This window comes from Stenella coeruleoalba (genome assembly GCF_951394435.1).
Source record: "Stenella coeruleoalba genome assembly, chromosome: 4".
Classification (NCBI taxonomy): domain Eukaryota; kingdom Metazoa; phylum Chordata; class Mammalia; order Artiodactyla; family Delphinidae; genus Stenella; species Stenella coeruleoalba.
The window spans coordinates 44,832,972-44,852,944 of NC_137149.1; the positions used below are offsets into that span (position 1 = coordinate 44,832,972).

Below are 19,973 nucleotides of genomic sequence, written 5' to 3' on the forward strand. Positions count from 1 at the left end.
TAAATATTCACTTCTAAAACAAGTAAACACCTCGTCATTTAGAAATAGTCCCAGGTTAAAATAATGAGCAGATTTGTTTTTTTGTGGTTTTTTTTTTTGCAGTACGCGGGCCTCTCACTGTTGTGGCCTCTCCCGTTGCGGAGCACAAGCTCTGGATGCGCAGGCTCAGTGGCCATGGCTCACGGGCTTAGCCGCTCCGCGGCATGTGGGATCTTCCCAGACCGGGGCACGAACCCGTGTCCCCTGCATCGGCAGGCAGACTCTCAACCACTGCGCCACCAGGGAAGCCCAGCAGATTTGTTTTGCAATGATTTGTAGAGATGAAAAGAATAATTAGAAGAGACGTGTATTACAATCCTGTTTATACTGGTTACAAAAAATGTTAACTTTAAAAAAAGTAGCATCTTTAACCTCAATTTTAAAAACGAGTAAATAAGTGTCAATGGGGAGAAATTTTTGCTGTGAAAATTATGATATATAAAATTTAAACCTGCTTGTAAAAATTAAAACACAACAATTTTGCCTTGTTTTAAGGAAAAAAATTACTGAAAATCTTATTAACAAAACTCTAGTTCATGAACTGAGTATTCTACTTTGTGGATAAACTAATATTAAGATTTTACAATTTTCTTTTTGAAGTTTGCATCATATTCAGTATTAAGCAGGTTACTGATAAACTACAAGGCATCCTGGAAAATGACCAGGATGGCAAAATAAATGGAAAACCAAAAAAAGGAACTAATTTAGGGATGCTTAAATTATGAAGGAAGAAAACGAAAGGAAGCATGATAGACCTGAAAAATTAAAGACAGATTTTCTCAGTAATATTTCTAAACTGTAAAACACGAGAAATATTTCTGTAGAAATGTTTTATAAATCATAAACTGCTTTTAAAAACGTTTAAAAACCTCTATACTCAAGATGCATGTTAAAAATCAATGGTGTGTCAGTCGAAAAGTGACTTTTTTATTTAGTAGAACATGAAGAAATGATGCATCTTACAACTGATGATGTCCTAAATTTGACAAAGTAAAGGTAGCTCTCATGGTACTTGGTAAATATGTACTTAAAAAAATCTCTGTGAAATGATTCAGTACTAGTTCCCGTGAGTGGAAATTTCAGGCAGAAAAGTGAATTAACTCCCACCAGAGGATGCTTTCAAGAATGCTACAGAAAAGACTTACTATTAGATAAAGACTCAGACTGAACAAGCCCCAAATCTCTATTACCAAGATATTCTATTTTGATGTGATCAATTTACTCCAAAAATAATACTGCAAACAACTATTTTAGGATGTTATTCTGTGGTATTTTGGACAAAATGCATAGCGCCCCCCACCCCGGGGTAAGCATACTGAATTTAAACAGTGTATATTTCCTAGATTTAAGCCTGAAAAGAAAGCAAACAGAGACTTACATTTTTCTACTGGGTTCCTCAACTGTTCACTAGATAAGACCAAGGTCTTACATACAGCCTGTTAAGATTTATTCATATTGCATAGTGTTGGTGCTATTGTAAATGATATCCTTAGTTAAAAGTTTTATTTCTTGTAGGCATATAGAAACACAATTGATGTTTGTATATTGAGTCTGTTATCTAACAACATCGCTAAACTTTGGAATTATAATTTATCTGGAAATGTTCTACATATACAAATATATCATCTATAGATAATGGTAGTTTTGTTCCTTTCTAATCCTTATTGCTTTCTTTTTTCTTGCTCTTGCCTTATTGGCTTAGCTAGGACCTCAATTATGATGTTGAAAATTGGTGGTCAGAGTGAGCATCCTTGACACATCCAATCTAAATGGGAACACATTCCAAGTTTCATCATTAAATATGTTTGCTGTATTCTTTAAGAGAAATACTGCTTATCACATTAAGGAAGTTCATTCTATGTCTAGCTTGCTAGGGGTGTTTTCCTGCCATGCAAAGATATTGAATTTTACCAAATCAATCAGTTTATTTATATTTGATTTACAATATTGCATTTCAGGTGTACAACACAATAATTCAATATTTTTATAGACTATACTCCATACAAAGCTATTATAAAATATTGACTATATTTCCTGTGCTGTAGATTACAACCTTGTAGCTTATTTCATACCTAGTAGTTTGTACCTCTCAATCCCCTTCACACATTTTGCTCATCCTCCCACCCATCTTCCCTCTGGTAACTACTAGTTTGTTCTCTGTAAGTCTGTTTCTGTTTTGTTGTATTCATTTATTTTATTTTTTAGATTTTATTTATAAGTGAAAACATACAGTATTTGTCTTTCTCTGTCTGACTTACTTCACAAAGCATAATACCTTCCAGGTCCATCCACATTGTCACAAACGGCAACATTTCTTTCTTTTTTTTTTAAGGCTGAGTACCAAATTTATTTTGAATTTATTGAAATAACTATGTCATTTTTCTTTCTTAAATCTCTGAATATAGTGATACAGTGAATTACATTGAATATTAAACCAAACCTCTTCCATTCCTGGGAAAACCCAACATTATCATGAGACATATTTGCTGGGTTCCTTATCTTGATTAGTCCTTTCAAATTTCGGCATCTATGTTCAGTAATGAGACTGGTCTGTAAATTTCCTTTGTATTTGATCAAGTTTTTATATCAACGTTATGCTACCCTCATAAAATGAGTGGCAATGTCCTTTCTTTTTCTATTCTCTGGGAAAATATTAGGAAATGTAGGATGCCTTGCTTGAACATTTTAAAAGAACATGCCAGGGATGCCAAATGGAAATAAAGTCTTTCTGAAGTGCCTATTGCTGATCAAATTTATTTAACTGTTAAAGGATTATTCATGTATTCTATTTCTTATGTTAGTCATAGTTTTCTGGGAACTTGCCCATTTCAACTATATTTTCTAATTTATTTGCATAAAACATTTCCTTGTATGTTTTTATCTATCTAATGTCAACAATATCAGCAGTCATGTCCTTTTTGCTTTTCATTCCATACTTCAGTTATTTATGATTTCTCTTTTTTCTTAGTCGAGCCATTAAAAGTTTCTCTCCCTCTCTTTTTTTTTAGATTTAAAAAGAATTCTTTTTTGATTCCTTGATCTTCTCTATTGTATGTCTGTTTTCTTATCCATTAATTCCTGTCCCTGCTTTTATTTCTTCCTGCCCTCTATTTTATTCTGCTCTTATTTTTTCTTCCTGAAATGGAAGAGCTCATTAACTTTCAGCCTTTCTTCTTTTCTAATATATGCATTTAAAGTTACTGATTTCCATCTAATAAGCTGCATTCCAGTCATATTTTCTCATCATTCAGTCGAAATATTCCCTAATTTTCATTATGTCTTCTTTTCCGGTTCACAGTTTTTAGAAGTGTATTTCTTAATTTCCAAATATATATGGATAGTCTATCCTTTTAATAGATTTCTAACTTAATTACACTGTAGTAAAAGAAAGTACCCAACATGATTTCAATCTTGAAATTTTCTGAGACTGTCTTTATGGTCAATACACAATTTTTGAAAATTCTCTGCATATGCTTGAAAAGAATACATACTCTAAAATCGCTGGATGCAATTTTACACTTTTGGTTTTTCAATGTCTGTTTTTTCTATCAATTGTTGAGAAAAGTAAGCAAAATCTTCTATGAAATTGTGACTTTGTCTATTTCTCTTTTTTACTTCTTTGAAATTTTGCTTTATAAGTTTTTGAGGCTACATTATTAAGTGCTTATAATTTTATAATTGTTATATCATCCTGGTGAATAGAACTTCATATAATTACAAAATGAACCTTTTTATTTCTAGCAATGATTTTTGCATTCGGCTATATGGTCTTTTGTTACACACCTATAAAACACTTTTTGTTATTGTTTCCATAATGTCTTTTTCAATTATTTCCTTACAACCTTTCTGTATTATTAAATAATATGGAATTTCTTTTTCTAAAACACTACATTTTGTCAAAATTTAGTAATTTAAATTTAAGAGTTTATATTTGGGTTTAAATTCCTTATCTGTTTTTGTTCTATTTGTATCAAGCTTCTATTTTTCACCTTTCTTGCAAACTTTGGAATTCACTGAATATTTATTGCTTAATTTTGTTTTTCCTCTATCAATATGATAATTATGCCCTCTATTTCTATTCTTTTTGAGGTTATCCCAGAAATTAGGATATAGGTCTAACATTAATCAAAATCTTTACCCATCCTTCTAGGACTTAGACCTCCTTCCTATTTATGCTATTGCTCTATATACTTCACTAAACACTATGTTGTTTTATGTTTGCACACATATTTACCACTGTCTCTGCTCTTCATTACTTATCATATCTCAGAGCATTCATCTAGGAATACTTTGCTTCTGCCTAAAGTACCGCCTTTAGTGAATATGTGTTGCTGTTAACACCCTTCCTAAGACTCTGATCAAAAGTACTTAAGCTGTTCTCATAACATACTTCATGCTGCCCTCTCTCCTATATTTTACATTTCTTTCTTTTTTCTTAACTGCATTTAATTTCTTCTACCATATATATTCCACTTCACAAATTCCCTCTGTTGCACAATCAGCTGACAAACACACCCTCTGATTTTTTTAAGTCAGTTTTATAGAGATAAAATTGTCATACAATACTATGTACCCATTTTAAAATAAAGTTCACTAAATTTTGACAAATGCATATTTTCATTTAACTAAGAACATAATCAAGCACAGAATATTTCTATCAACTCAAATAGTATCTTTGTGCCATATAAGTAAATTTCCTGGAACAACCCAAAGCCCAAAGAAACACTAATCTATTTTCTGTCATTATAAATTAGACTTATCTTTTCTGTAGTTGCATATAAATGGAATCAGAGCATATATTGTTTTGTGTCTAGCTTCTTTTGCTCAGCCACCTGTTAATGAGATTTATCCATGCTGTTGCAGGTATCAACAGTGCTTTTAATTTCTGAGGTGTATTCCTTATACGGATATAGGGCAAGTTGTTTAAGTCTCATGTTGATGGACATTTGAGTTGTTTAAAAGTCTTTGTGAATATATGTTATCATTTCTCTTGAATAAATAAGAGTGTTATTGCTGGGCTGAGTGGTAAGATTGTTCTGGTTTGCTGTTAATATTTTAAGGAATTGTACAGCGGTTCTGCAAAATGGCTGTACTCTTTTACATTCCCACCAGTAAAATGTGAGAGATTCAGTTGCACCACATCCTTACCAACATACAGCACTTAGCACTGTCAATCTTTCTAACTTTAGCCACTGTAAGGAACATGTATGGGTATATAATAGTGGTTGTAATTTGCAATTTCTTGATGACTAATGATTTTAAGCATCCTTTCTATTGAAACGTCTATTTTGTTATGGTAACAGGGTTATGCTATGCAATTTGTATAAATTATAGTATTTATTTGCATAAAGTTGTTCAAAAGATTTTCCTACTACCCTTTTAATGTCTATACAATCTGCAGTGATAGCCCTCTTTCATTCTCATAGCAGTTTAATTATCTCCTCTACTTTTTTATTGATCTCTCTGGCCAAACTTTTAGCCATTTTATTGATCTTTTCAAAATACCACTGTGGTTTAAATAATTTTATTGTTCATCCTTTTCTATGGTTTTTATATCTGTCCTACCTTTATTATATTCTTCCTTATAATTATTTTTTGTTTCATTTGCACTTATTTTTCTAAGTTTTTAAGGTGAAAGCTTAGAACATTGATATGTGACCTCTGTCCTTTTCTAGTAAAAGCATTTAAAGCTATAAATTTCCCCTATTCACTACTTTAGCTCCATCTCATAAATTCTGATAAATTGTCTTTTCATTCAGTTCAAAATGTTTGTAATTTTCCTTATGATGCATTGTTATGCGCCCAGGTTATAAATGTGCTGTTTATCTTCCAAATATTTGGGAATTTTCCAGAAGTCTGTTACTGAATCCCAACTGAATTCCTTGTGACCATAAAACATGCTTTGTTAGATTACAATCACTTTAAATTTATTGAGATTTGATTTACAGGTGGCACATGATGTACTATGTTGGTGAATATTGCATGTATACTTGAAAAGAATGTGTATTTGCAGTTATTGGGTGGAGTGTACTATAAATGTCACTTAGGCCTAGCTGACAAAGTGTTCTTTAAGTCTTCTATAGTTCTATTGGTCTTCTGTCTTATCTTTCTCCTTTAAGTTCTGTCAGTTTTTGCTTCATGTATTTTGAATCTACGATATTAGGTGCATATATATTTTTTATATTGTCTCCTTTGCGAATTGATTTCATCATCATTAAAAAATGCTCCCCTTTATCCCTGTTCTAAAGTCTTATCCTTTGGCCTGAAGTCTACTGTGTCTGATGTTACATCAGACACAGCAACTTTCTTATGATTAGCATTTTTTTTATACAGTTGACCTCTGACGAACATGGGTTTGAACTGTGTGGGTTCACTCACACATGGATTTTTTCCAATAGTTAATACTATAGTGCTACACGATCTGTGGGTGGTTAAACCCACAGATGCAAACCACAGATATAGAGGAACCATAAATATGGAAGGCCGACTACAAGTTATAGGCAGATTTTCAACTGTGTGGAGGGACGACATCCCTAACCTGCTTGTTGTTCAAGGGTCAACTATATATCTTTTTCCATCCTTTAATTTTTAACCTATGTCTTTATATTTACATTGAGTTTCTTGTGGAAAACATACAGTTAATATTTCAATACAGTGTAAATATCTGCTTTTTAATTGAAGTGTTTAGATGATTAATATCTAATGTAGTTATCAATACGGTTGGGTTTATATCTGCCATCTTGTTATTTGTTTTCTATTTATTCCATCTGTTATATGTTACTTCCCCCAACTATCACCTCCCACAATATTCTTTTGGATTGAATAAGGATTTTTTAATACTCTATTTTATTTCCACTATTCGCTATTATTAGCTCAACCTCTTTTTAGTTTTTTAGTGCTTGCTACTATAGGATTTATAATGTTCATTTTAACTTTCAGTCTACCTTCAAATATTATAATATGACTTAACAGACAATGATAGGAGCAGTATATATCCATGCTCCACCCCCATTCTCGGTGCCACGGTTATACATTTTACATCCACGTCTGTTATAAATCCCACAATACATTACTTTTACTTTAAAAGAGAAATTATTTTAAAGAAATTTTAAACAGGAGAATGTCTCTCTTATATTTATGTACATATTTACAATCTCTGTAAGCTTTTTTTCCTTTGTGTAGATCTTATGTCTAAAGAACTTCCTTCAATATTTTTTGTACTAAAAGTTAGCTAGTAATGAATTCTTTCAGCTATTGTTTTTCTGGAAAAAAAAATCATTCTGTCTTCACTTAAAAAAAAACATTTTGTTAGGTATAGAATTCTAGGTTGACAGCTTTTGACGCCAGCACTTTAAAGATATCATTCCATTGTCTAACGGTTTGCAAAGTTCCTGACTGTCTGCAGTCCTTCTCATCTTCGTTCCTCTGTAGTAATGTGTCTTTTTCTCTGGCTGCTTTCAAAATTTCCTCTTTATTACTGACTTTGCGCAATTTGATTATTATGTGCTCTGGGTGGCTTTCTATGTGTATATTCTACTTGGGATAAATAAGTTGAGCTACCTGGATCTCTGCAGGGTTACAGTTGTTATCAAATTTGGAAAACTCATGGCAATTATTTCTCCCAATATTTTTTGTATGGCCTCTTTTTGTTCTGGATTCCAATTCTATATTGTTAGACCACTTGATATTGTTCCAAAAATCACTAATGCACAGTTTACTTTTTTCCCTAGTTCTTTTTCTACCTGTTCTGTATTTTCGGTTTTTTCTGTTGCTATGTTTCAATTCACTGATCTTTTCTTCTGCAGTGCCTAGTTTGCAATAGGACACCAGATATTTAAAATATATAATTTGAAGAGTTCTGACATATGCATATGCCCATAAAACCATTACCACAATAAAAAAAACTAACACTTGCAACACTTCCAAACACACGCTCACTCTTTTTTAAAAATAAATTTATTTATATATATTTTTGGCTGTGCTAGGTCTTCGTTCCTGCGTGCAGGCTTTCTCTAGTTGCGGCGAGTAGGGTCTACTCTTTGTTGCAATGCGCGGGCTTCTCATTGTGGTGGCTTCTCTTGTTGCGGAGCATGGGTTCTAGGCGCGCGGGCTTCAGTAGTTGTGCCACACAGGCTCAGCAGTTGTGGCTTGCGGGCTCTAGAGTACAGGCTCAGTAGTTGTGGTCCCAGGCTTAGTTGCTCCGTGTCATGTGGGATCTTCCCGGATCAGGGCTCGAACCCATATCCCCTGCATTGGCAGGTAGATTCTTAACCACTGTGCCACCAGGGAAGCCCCCTGCTCACTTGTTTTTTTTTTTTTTTTTTTTTTGCGGCACGCGGGCCTCTCACTGCTGTGGCCTCTCCCGCCGTGGAGCACAGGCTCCGGACGCGCAGGCTCAGCGGCCATGGCTCACGGGCCCAGCCGCTCCGCGGCACGTGGGATCCTCCCAGACCGAGGCACGAACCCGTGTCCCCCGCATCGGCAGGCGGACTCTCAACCACTGCGCCACCAGGGAAGCCCTCACTTGTTTTTAATCCATCTATCCCTCTACTCAGAACCCTAGGCAAACACTATAGATTAGTTTACACTTTCTAGAATTTTACAAAAATAGAAACTTACAGTACACACTCCATATATTTTTTTTTTGGCCTGACCCGTTTCACTCAGCAGAATGATTCTGAGTTTTATCCATACTGTCACCTGTATCATTACTTTGTTATTTTATTTTCTAGTATACTCTATCGTATGGAATTATCCAGTCAGATGTCGGTGGATATTTTCATTTTTCTTGCATATATAATTAACAGTGAAATGGCTGGGTTATATGGTAGGTTTATGTTTACCTTTTTCAAATTAATTTATTTTTAAAATTGAAGTACAGTTGATTTACAGTGTTGTGTTAATTTCTGCTGTATAGCAAAGTGTTTCCATTATACAGATACATATTCTTCTTTATATTCTTTTCCATTATCGTTTATCCCAGGATATTGAATATAGTTCCCTGTGCTATACAGTATGACCTTCTTGTTTATTCATTCTATATGTAATCATTTGCATCTACTAACCCCAAACTCCCAGTCCATCCCTCCCCCACCACCCTCCCCCTTGGCAACCCCAAGTTGTTTAGCTTTTTAAGAAATCAAAATGTTTTCATAAGTTATTATATCATTTTATGCAAAAATCCTCAACAAAATATTAGCAAGCCAAATCCAACAACACATGAAAAAGATCATACACCACAATCAAGTGGGATTCATCCCAGGGCCACAGGGATGGTTCAACATATACAAATCAGTCAATGTGACAGACCACCTCAATAAGAGACAAAAACCACATGGTCATCTCAAGAGATGCAGGAAAACCATTTGATAAAATTCAACATCTATTCATGATAAAAACTATTACCAAAGTGGGTGTAGAGGGAACATATCTCAACATATTAAAAGCTATTTATGACAAACCCACAGGCAACGTAATACTCAATGGCGAAAAGCTGAAAGCCTTCCCACTAAAATCTGGAACAAGACAAAGATTCCCACTCTTCTCACCACTTCTATTCAACACAGTATTGGAAGTCCTAGCCACAGCAATCAGACAAGAAAAAGAAATAAAAGGTATCCAAATTTTAAGGGGTAAAATTGTCATTATATGCAGATGACATTATACTGTATATAAAAAACCCTGAAGTCTCCACATAAAAACAACTAGAACTGATAAAGGAATTCAGCAAGGTAGCAGGATACAAGATTAACATAGAAATCTGTTGCATTTCTTTACACTAATAATGAAATATCAGAAAGGGAAAGTTAAAAATCACATTAAAAAAATAAAGTACTTAGGAATAAATCTGATCAAAGAGGTGAAACACATAAAAATCACATAAAAAAATAAAGTACTTAGGAATAAATCTGATCGAAGAGGGAAACACTTATATGCTGAAACTATAAAGTACTGATAAAGGAAACTAAAGATTCAAGGAAATGGAAAGATATCCCATGCTTTGGGATTAGAAGAATTAGTATAGTTAAAACGGCCATGCTACCTATCCAAAACAACCTACAGATTTAATGTGATCCCTACCAAATTATGCATGATATTTTTCACAGATTTAAAACAAATAATCCTAAAATTTATATGGAACCATAAAAGACCCAGAATTGCCAAAACAATTTTAAGGTAAAAGGACAAAGCTTAGAGGCATACCCTCCCAGACTTCAGACAATGCTACAAAGCTACAGTAATCAAAATAGCATGTTACTGGCACAAAACAGACATATAGGTCAATGGAACAGAATAGACAGCCCAGAAATAAAACCATACACCTGTGGTCAATTAATCTTCGACAAAGGAGGCAAGAATATACAATGGAGAAGAGACAGTCTCTTCAGCAAGAGGTGTTGGGAACACGGGACAGCTGCATGTAAATCAGTGAAGTTAGAACACTCCCTCACACCACACACAAAAATAAACCCCAAGTGGTTTACAGAGTTAAATGTTAAGACATGACACCATAAACCTCCTAGAAGAGAACATAGGCAAAACATTTCTGACATGTTATAGCAGTGTTTTTCTTAGGTCATTCTCCCAAGGCAACAGAAAAATAAAAAGCAAAAATAAACAAATGGGATCTAGGAAAAAACCTTATAAGCTTTTGCACAGCAAAGAAAACCATAAACAAAATGAAAAAACTTATGGAGTGGGAGAAAATATTTGCAAATGATGAGACCAACAAGGGCTTAATTTCCAAAATATAAAAACAGCTCAGGGCTTCCCTGGTGGTGCATTGGTTAAGAATCCACCTGCCAATGCAGGGGACACGGGTTCAAGCCCTGGTCCAGGAAGATCCCACATGCCGTGGAGCAACTAAGCCCGTGCACCACAACTACTAAGCCTGCACTCTAGAGCCTGCGAGCCACAACTACTGAGCCTGTGTGCCACAACTACTGAAGCCCACGTGCCTAGAGCCCATGCTCCACAACAGGAGAAGCCACCGCAATGAGAAGCCCACGCACCTCAATGAAGAGTAGTCCCCACTTGCTGCAACTACAGAAAGCTCACACGCAGCAACGAAGACCCAATACAACCATAAATAAATAAATAGATAGACTCAACTCAAGGGCTACTTAAATACAAACAAAAAACAAAAAAATAGCTCAACTCAATTACAAAAAAACAAACAACGCAATCAAAAACTGGGCAGAAGAACTAAATAGACATTTCTCCAATAAAGATATGCAGACGGCCAACAGGCATATGAAAAGATGCTCAATATCACTAATTATTAGAGAACTGCAAATCAAAACTACCCTGAGGTATCACCTCAAACCAGTCAGAATGGCCATTACCAAAAAGTCTACAAATAAATGCTGGAGAAGAGTGTGAAGAATAGAAAATCTTCCTACACTGCTGGTGGGAATGTAAGCTGGTACAACCACTACAGAAAACAGTATGGAGATTCCTTAAAAAACTAAACATAGAGCTACCATATGATCAGCAATCCCACTCCTGGGCATATATCCAGAAAAGATGATAACTGTAATTCGAAAAGATACATGCACCACTATGTTTATTGCAGCACTATTCACAATAGCCAAGACATGGAAGCAACCTAAGTATCCATTAACAGATGAATGGATAAAGAAGATGCATATATATGCAGTGGAGTGTCACTCAGCCATAAAAAGAATGAAATATTGCCATTTGCAACACATGGATGGATCTAGAGTTATCATACTAAGTCAACTAAGTCATAAAAGAGAAAGACAAATATCCTATGATATCACTCATATACAGAACCTAAAAAATAATACAAATGAACTATTTACAAAACAGAAACAGATTCACAAACATAGGAAACAAATTTATGGTTACCAAAGGGGAAAGGGGGGGAGGGATAAATCTGGAGTTTGGGATTAGCAGATACAAACTACTATATATTAAATAGATAAACAAAAAGGTCCTACTGTATAGCACAGGGAACTATATTCAATATCTTATAATAAACTATAATAGAAAAGAATATTAAAAACAACATATATGTATAACTGAATCATTTTGCTATACACCAGAAACTAATACAATGTTGTAAATTAACTATACTTCAATTCAAAAAATGTTATTGTATCGTTTTACATTCTCACCAGCCATGTACAAATGTTACATTATGGCTTCTCAACTCCAACATCACTTGGTATGGTCAACTGTGTGTTTTTCTTTTGTTTACTTTTTTTTTCTTTTCAACCATTCAAATGACTTAAAACCTTCCTAATGTCATGATATCTCATTGTGATTTTAATTTGCATTTCTCTAATGATTAGTGATGTTGATCATCTTTTCACATGCTTACTGCCATTCATATGTCTCTGTTAAAATATTTTGCAAAAATTTTAATTGGGTTGTTTCACCTCTTATAATTGAGTAGTAAGAGCATTTTTGTTTGTTTTTAAATATATTCTGGATACTATCCTTTTGTCTGATATATATGTTGTCGCTGTTTCCTCCCAGCTTATGGCCTTCCTTTGTTTTCTTAATGCTATCTTCCAAGGAACAGAAGTTAATTTTGATGAAGATCAATTCATCCATTTTTTTCCTTTATAGTTGTTGTTTTTGTGCTCTAAGAAACTTTCTCTACACCAAGGCTGCAAAGCTCTTCTCTGAAAACTTACAGAAATTTAAGTTTTACATTTAGGGCTATGGTCCATTTTGATTATTTTTTGTGAATGGTGTGATAGAGCTGATGTTTTCTATATTGATATCTATTTGACCCAGCACCATTTATTGAACCATTTCTTTCCTTTTTACATTTTCCTCTTCATTATGTTCACGCTATCCTTTTAATCCTTGAGTATACTTAGGAAATTTTAATAGTTTTCACATCCTTATCTGTTAATTCTGGTTCTAATTCTATTGACTGATATTTTTCCTGATTATGAGCTAAATTTTCCTGCCTTTTTGCATGTCAAGTAATTTTATTCGGATGCCAGACATTATGAATTTTTATATTGTGAATCCTTTTTTTTTTCCCCTTGAAGAGTGTCACATTTGATTCATTCAGTAAGTTAACTTACTTGAAGATCACTTTGAGGTTTTGAAAAAGGCTTTAAGGAAAGAAGCAGAAAAGCCTTTCTACTACTTCCTTTAGTTTTCTTGGATCTCCACTGAATACCTCTTGTATTCCATGACTGTACTTATTCTGGTTGGTGTGTGTAAGTTCTGAAAATTGTTGAAATTATAGCTCACTGGCACTTGTCCTTTCCTAAAGGTGTTATTTATCAGGCCTTGTAGAATGTCATCCTACATATGCATGAAGTGGTTTTCAGCCAAAGATTCAAGGGTACCCTATGCTGGTTTCTTGAGCTCTTTCTACATGTAGCTCTCCCCTTTCCAGCCACTGGAAAGTTCCAGCCACTCATACACCGCCCTAAAGGCTGACCTTTGTCTTCTCCAGTCAGCGAGATCACTTCTTGGGCCAATCCTGCCTATGCTACAGTCTGGAAACTACCTCCGGGCAAAAAGCTGGAGTGATCATTAGTTTCCTTTTCCTCAGGGACCACAGTTCTGCGCTGCCTGTTTTCCAATGTCTGAAACAAATTTCTTTTAAATATACAGTCCAGTTTCCTAGCTGTCTATAGTGGAGGATAAGTCCAAACCCTCTTACTTCCTCATGGTCAGAGGTGGAAGTTCATTCTCTGACTTGCTGATTTCAGTAATTTTAGTTAAACAAGTTTTATAATGTTCTTTTTCAAATATTTAACATCTTATTTACAGTTCCCCATTTCTTGCAGATATTTAGGTCTGTCATTTCTTTAAATATGGTAAGCACAGTGATTTAAAAAATTAGTATCTGACCATATAGTGTATATATATGTGTGTGTGTATATATATATATATATATATATATATATAGTCTTTTATGGGTTGGTTCTGCTGTCTGATGGGTCTTGCTCATCTTGCCTTGTTTCTTTGTGCACTTAATTCAGTACTTACTGGCTTTTACCATCAAAAGATTAAAAATTCCCTAAGGCCTAGGATGGATGTGACCTTCTCCAGAGATGCTTATCATTTGTTTCCAGAAAGCATCTAACGGCACCGTCAGCTAGAAACCACCCTGTGGTAAACAGAATAATGAATGGCTCCACAGATATATCCATGTTCCAATACCCAGTACCCATGAATAAATTATGTTACATGGCAGGGAGGAATTAAGATTGCAAATGTTATTAAGGTTCCTAATCACTCACCTTAAAATGAGATTAACATGGTGGACACAGTATAATCACAAGGATCTTTAAACTGGGAGGAAGGAGGCAAAACAATCAGAATAAAAGACGGCATTATAAGAATGACTCAACTGACCACTGCTGGCTTTGAAGATGGAAGGGGACCACAAGGCATGGAATGTTGGCAACCTTTAAAAGTTAGAAAATGCAAGAAAATGGATTCTGCCCCTGAAGCCTTCACAAAGAAACACAGCCCTGCCAACAACATGATTTTAGCCCACCAAAGCCCATCTCAGGTTTCTGACCTCCAGAACTGTAAGATAAATTAATGTTGTGTTAAACCACAGAATCTGTGTTAATGTATTACAAAAGCAATAGGAAACTAATATACACTTGTCTTAGTCCATTCAGGCTGTTGTAACAAAATACCAGAGACTGGGTGGCTTATAAACAGCAAACATTTATTCCTCACAGTCCTGGAGGCTGAAAGCCCAAGATCAGGGTGCAAGCACAGTCAGATTCTGGTAAAGGCTCTCTTCCAGGTTACAGAATGCCAACTTCTCCCTGTGTCCTCACACAGTGGAAGGGGCAAGCTAGCTCTCTGGGGCCTCTTTTATAAGGGCAGTAATCCCAATCATGAGGGCTCCACTCTTAGGACCTAATCACTTCCTGAAGGTCCTACCTCCTAATACCATCACTTTGGCCCTTGGGTTTTCCACCTAGGAATTCTGGAGAGAGACAAACATTCAGACCACAGCAACACTTCAACCAATTTCATGGTCTGAAGTTCCTTGATTGACTCAGGGTACAGATCTGCTAGAAGACCAGTCTGTGACAAGTTCAATCTCAGATATTTTCCTTCCTTTACGTTTTCCTTTTCCTGCTTTGATCATCAGGCAACCTCCTGGGTCTGCAGGGAAAAAAGATGATATAGGTCTGGTTGCATTTACTCTGAAGGCAAGGTCCTCTGAAGTCCCAGCTTAATTTGGATAGGAATATAAGGATATCTACCTTGAACAAGTTACAGGACTTGAATTCTGATCCTCTTGCCTAGTCAGCCAGGAAAGAACAAATAAAACAAATGACTTCACGCTTAAGCAGTTTTTTACCTCTTATTTTCTTCTTACTTCTAACATTAGCCTGTGTATTCCCAACTATCTTTTCAGCTCTTAAAAAAATTTTTTTTAATCTAGCATTTTCCATTGTTTTCAGCAGAAGGATTGATCTAGATAACTTAGATCACCCTTACCAAAAACCAAAATTCCTAGTTCATTCTGCTTGACTATAGAGTTCATTTATATAAGTACATGCAGTTTATCCATTTCTCTGTTGAGAACTGTGTGACTCTTCACCTTTTTTGTTATTACAAACAGAACTGCATTAAAAATCTTCATAAATGTGTGATCCTGTCCAAGTGTTAGAGTTTTTTGGGGTAGAAATCTATAAGTGGAAGAATTACTTGGCTCTCAAGTATGAACATTTTCAACTTTACTAGATATTGCATTATATGGTTGAATCATCCTACAGTTCTAACAGTAATGTTTAAGAGTTCCTGGTTCCCACAAATACTCACCAAAACTTGGCTTTATATTTGTCACACATATGAAAATAAAATCACTTATTTTAATTTGCAGTTCCCTAATTATTACTAAAATTTAGCGTATTTTGAAATGTTGTATTTTCATATTGCCCTTTTGCAACTTTTCAACTGAACCACGGGCTTTTCAAAAATTCAGTCAGTTTTAGTATTCTGGATAATAATTAGCAATTTCATGAACTGTACCCTCCCCCACCCCCCCAGTTATGGCTTGATTTTTCGTTTTGTTCTCTTGTAACAGGAGTTTTGCAGGGGTTTTTTGAGGTATAGCTGATTTTAATATTTTTTTCAGAGGTTTTTTTTGGGGGGGGTTGTTTTGTTGTAACGTAGCATAAACAAACTTTTTTTGTATCTTGTGTTATGGTTGTACATTTTTTTGTATAGGAAAAATTTTTTAAAGTCATAGGTTAATTATTCTATGTGTATGTATAAAATTTTGAAGTTTTGCTTTACAAATGTAGTTCTTTAATCCATCAGAATTCATTTTTATGAAGAGTCTAATATAGAAATCTAATTTTATCCCAAGCGCCATTCCATCTCAATTGATTAGTAAGGCTATCTTTATGTCCTAAGAAATCCCAAAATGCAAGTCTGGATTTTTTTAATTAATACTTTACTGATATAATTTCCTACCATAAAATTCACTCATTGTAAGTATTCAATTCAATGATTTTAATATATATACAGAGATGCACAATCATCACCACAATCTAATTTTAGAACATTCCATCACCTCCAAAAGAAACCTTCTGACCATCTAGTCTCCTCATTCCTATAACCAACCCCAGGTACTGATTAATCCACTTTCTGTCTCTATAAATTTGCCTTTTCTGGATATTTCAAATAAATAAAATCATGTAATATGTGCACTTTTCTGTCTGGCTTCTTTCACTGAGTATAATGGCTAATGTTCATCTATGTTGTAGCACATATTAGTACTTCACCACATTTGTATATCCATTTGACAGCTGATGGAACTTTGGGTTGTTTCTACTTTCTGTCTTATTGTCAATAATGCTGCTATGGGCATTTGTGGATGTATATTTTCATTTCTATTGGGTAAGTACACATAGAAATGAAATCTTTGGGTCATATAGTATTTTTATGTTTAACATTTTCAGAAACTGCCAAACTGCCTTCCAAAGTAGCTAGACCATCTTATATTCCCACCAGCAATTTCTCCACAGTCTTACCAACACTTGTCTTTTCAATTATAGCCGTTTTAGTGAGTATGAAGTGATATCTCATTTTCCTAGTGATTAATGATACCGAACATCTTATTATGTGCTATTGGTAATTCACATATGTTCTTCAGTGAAATGTCTATTCAAATCCTTTGCTTATTTTTTAGTTGGGGTCATTTGTCTTCTCATTATTGAGCTATAAAAGTTCATATGGATATAGGTCCCTTATCAGATATATGATCTATCTGCAAGTATTTTCTACAAGTCTGTGCGTTGTCTTTTCACATTCTTGATGATGTCTTTTGAAGCACAAAGGTTGGTAACTTTGATTAAGCCCAACTTATCAACCTTTTTTCGTGGATCTGTTTTTAGGCTCTCATTGATCTGTTCGTCTACTCCTAAGTGAATACCACAATGTGTTAAAGATTACTATTTTATAATTTGAAAAAATATTCTTAATACCACTCAATGATTTTCTTAACAAAGGTCAAACATATCATTTATTGGAGTTATTCTTGCTTATAGTTCTTATGGCCAACTAAAAATGTTAACTTCTAAAAAAAAAACTTGTTTCTTTTTGGTATACATGGATGTGGCCAATTTATATCCAGTAAACTTGCTAAACTCTTCTAGTAGTTTTAAAAACATATCTATAGATTCTCTAACATTTTTATACACAAACACCTGTGGAAAACCACAACTGTAATTTCTCTTTCAAATCACTGTGCCTCCCCCCACACACCTCCTTAATTTAATTGTTTTGGCTAAGGCCTCCAGTTAATGTTGAACAGAACTGGTAATACCCTAAAATACATACATAAGAAATAGGTGAGAATTACAGCACACTTCACATCTAAAACTATGCAACCTAGAAGACAATGGAATGATACCTTTAAAGTGCTGAAAGAAACTATCAACCCAGAATTCTATACTCAACAAAAACACCTTTCAAAGATGAAGGTGAAATAAAGACATTTCAGACAGACAAAAACTGAAAGACTAATTATCAGAAGATCTGCACTACAAGAAATGTGAAAGGAAATTCTTCAGGCAGAAAAAAATGTTACCACCCAAACATTTGGATTTACAGAAAGAAGTTAAGATTCCCCCCAAATGGTTAAGATGAAATGAAATATAAAAGAAATTTCCCATTTTGGGGGATCTAATCAAACTTGAAAGCTTTTGCACAGCTAACCACAAACAAAATGAAAAGACAACCTACAGAGTGGGAGAAAATATTTGCAAATGATGTGACCGACAAGGGCTTTATTTCCAAGATATAAAAACAACTCATACAACTTAATAACAAAAATACAAGCCAATCAAAAAATGGGCAGAAGAAGGGCTTCCCTGGTGGCGCAGTGGTTGAGAGTCTGCCTGCCGGTGCAGGGGACACGGGTTCGTGCCCCGGTCCAGGAGGATCCCACATGCCGCGGAGCGGCTGGGCCCGTGAGCCATGGCCTCGGAGCCTGTGTGTCTGGAGCCTGTGCTCCGCAACAGGAGAGGCCACGACAGTGAGAGGCCCGCGTACCGCAAAAAAAAAAAAAAAAAAAAAAAAGGGCAGAAGACCTAAATAGACAGTTCTCCAAAGAAGACATACAAATGGCCAACATAACCTGGAAAGCTGTGTATGCTGCATCTTGACAGGTACTTTAGCACCCTCAGAAGTCAATTTTTCTAGGCTGATTCAGTGAGGTTCATAAATATATTGTTTTGTTTTTGTTTATAGTTCCAAGTCAACTGATCTTCCTGATTAGTGATGAGATAGAGCAATGCTGAGCTAAAAAGAATTTTTCTAGGAAATAGATCCTGTAAAGGCGCTAATATTTCCATAACCCAACTCCAACAAACAAACAAAAAAAAAACAAGAAAACAAGGAAAACAGTAGGGAGGATCCTTAAAAAACTAAAAATAGAGCTACCATATGATCCAGCAATCCCACTCCTGGGTATGTACCCAGAAAAGATGAAAATTTTAATTTGAAAAGATACATGTGCACCCCAATGTTCATAGCAGCACTATTTACAATAGCCAAAGTGTCCATCAACAGATGAAAGGATAAAGAAGATGTGGTATACATACACACACACACACAAAGACACACACACACAAAGGCGCGCACACACACACAGAGGAATATTACTCAGCAATAAAAAAGAATGAAACATTGCCATTTGCAGCACATGGATGGACCTAGAGACTATCATAAGTCAGACAGAGAAAGACAAATACCACATGGTATCACTCATGTGGAATCTAATAAATAATACAAATGAATTTATTTACAAAACAGAAACAGGGGCTTCCCTGGTGGCGCAGTGGTTGTGAGTCCGCCTGCCGATGCAGGGGACACGGGTTCGTGCCCCGGTCCGGGAAGATCCCACATGCCGCAGAGTGGCTGGGCCCGTGAGCCATGGCCGCTGAGCCTCTGCGTCCGGAGCCTGTGCTCCGCAACGGGAGAGGCCGCAGCGGTGAGAGGCCCGCGTATCGCAAAAAAAAAAAAAAAAAAAACAGAAACAGACTCAAAGACATAGAAAACAAACTTATGGTAAAGGGGGAAGAGGGAAGGATAAATTAGAAGTATGGGATTAACAGATAAACACTACTATATATAAAATAAACAAGGGTTTACTGCATAGGAAAGGGAACTATATTCAACATCTTGTAATAATCTATAATGGAAAATAATCTGAATATATACTTACATATATATACATATATATATACATATATCTGAATTACTTTGCTGTACACCTGAAACTAACACAATATTGTAAATCTACTATACTTCAATTACAAAAAAAATAGAGAGACATTTTCCCAGTTTTAACTGCTCTAAAAGATAACTGACTAAAGTAAAAGTAGTATCAATACTGGTTAATAGCATATGTAAAATTTTTGCAAATAATATATTTAATGAAGAATTTATATCTA

The 19,973-nt window shown here is 35.0% G+C and overlaps 1 protein-coding gene across 23 annotated transcripts in view; it reads right to left on the reverse strand.

Annotated features, from left to right (window-relative positions):
• Positions 1-19,973, reverse strand: part of LCORL (ligand dependent nuclear receptor corepressor like) — a 167,035-nt gene that overhangs the window by 116,562 nt on the left and 30,500 nt on the right. For 2 of the 23 annotated variants that reach the window (XM_079920908.1, XM_079920926.1), the window contains exon 1: positions 14,280-14,868. The exons of 20 other annotated variants lie outside the window; for them this stretch is intronic. Coding sequence is in view for 1 of the 3 variants with exons in the window: in XM_079920915.1 (XP_079777041.1) it covers positions 14,941-14,953 (13 nt within the window). In the remaining 2 variants the exon portion in view is untranslated. Of the gene's footprint in view, positions 1-14,279; positions 14,869-14,940; positions 15,169-15,269; positions 15,301-19,973 lie in introns of those variants that run through there. One more of the 23 variants, XM_079920915.1, reaches the window with a different exon arrangement.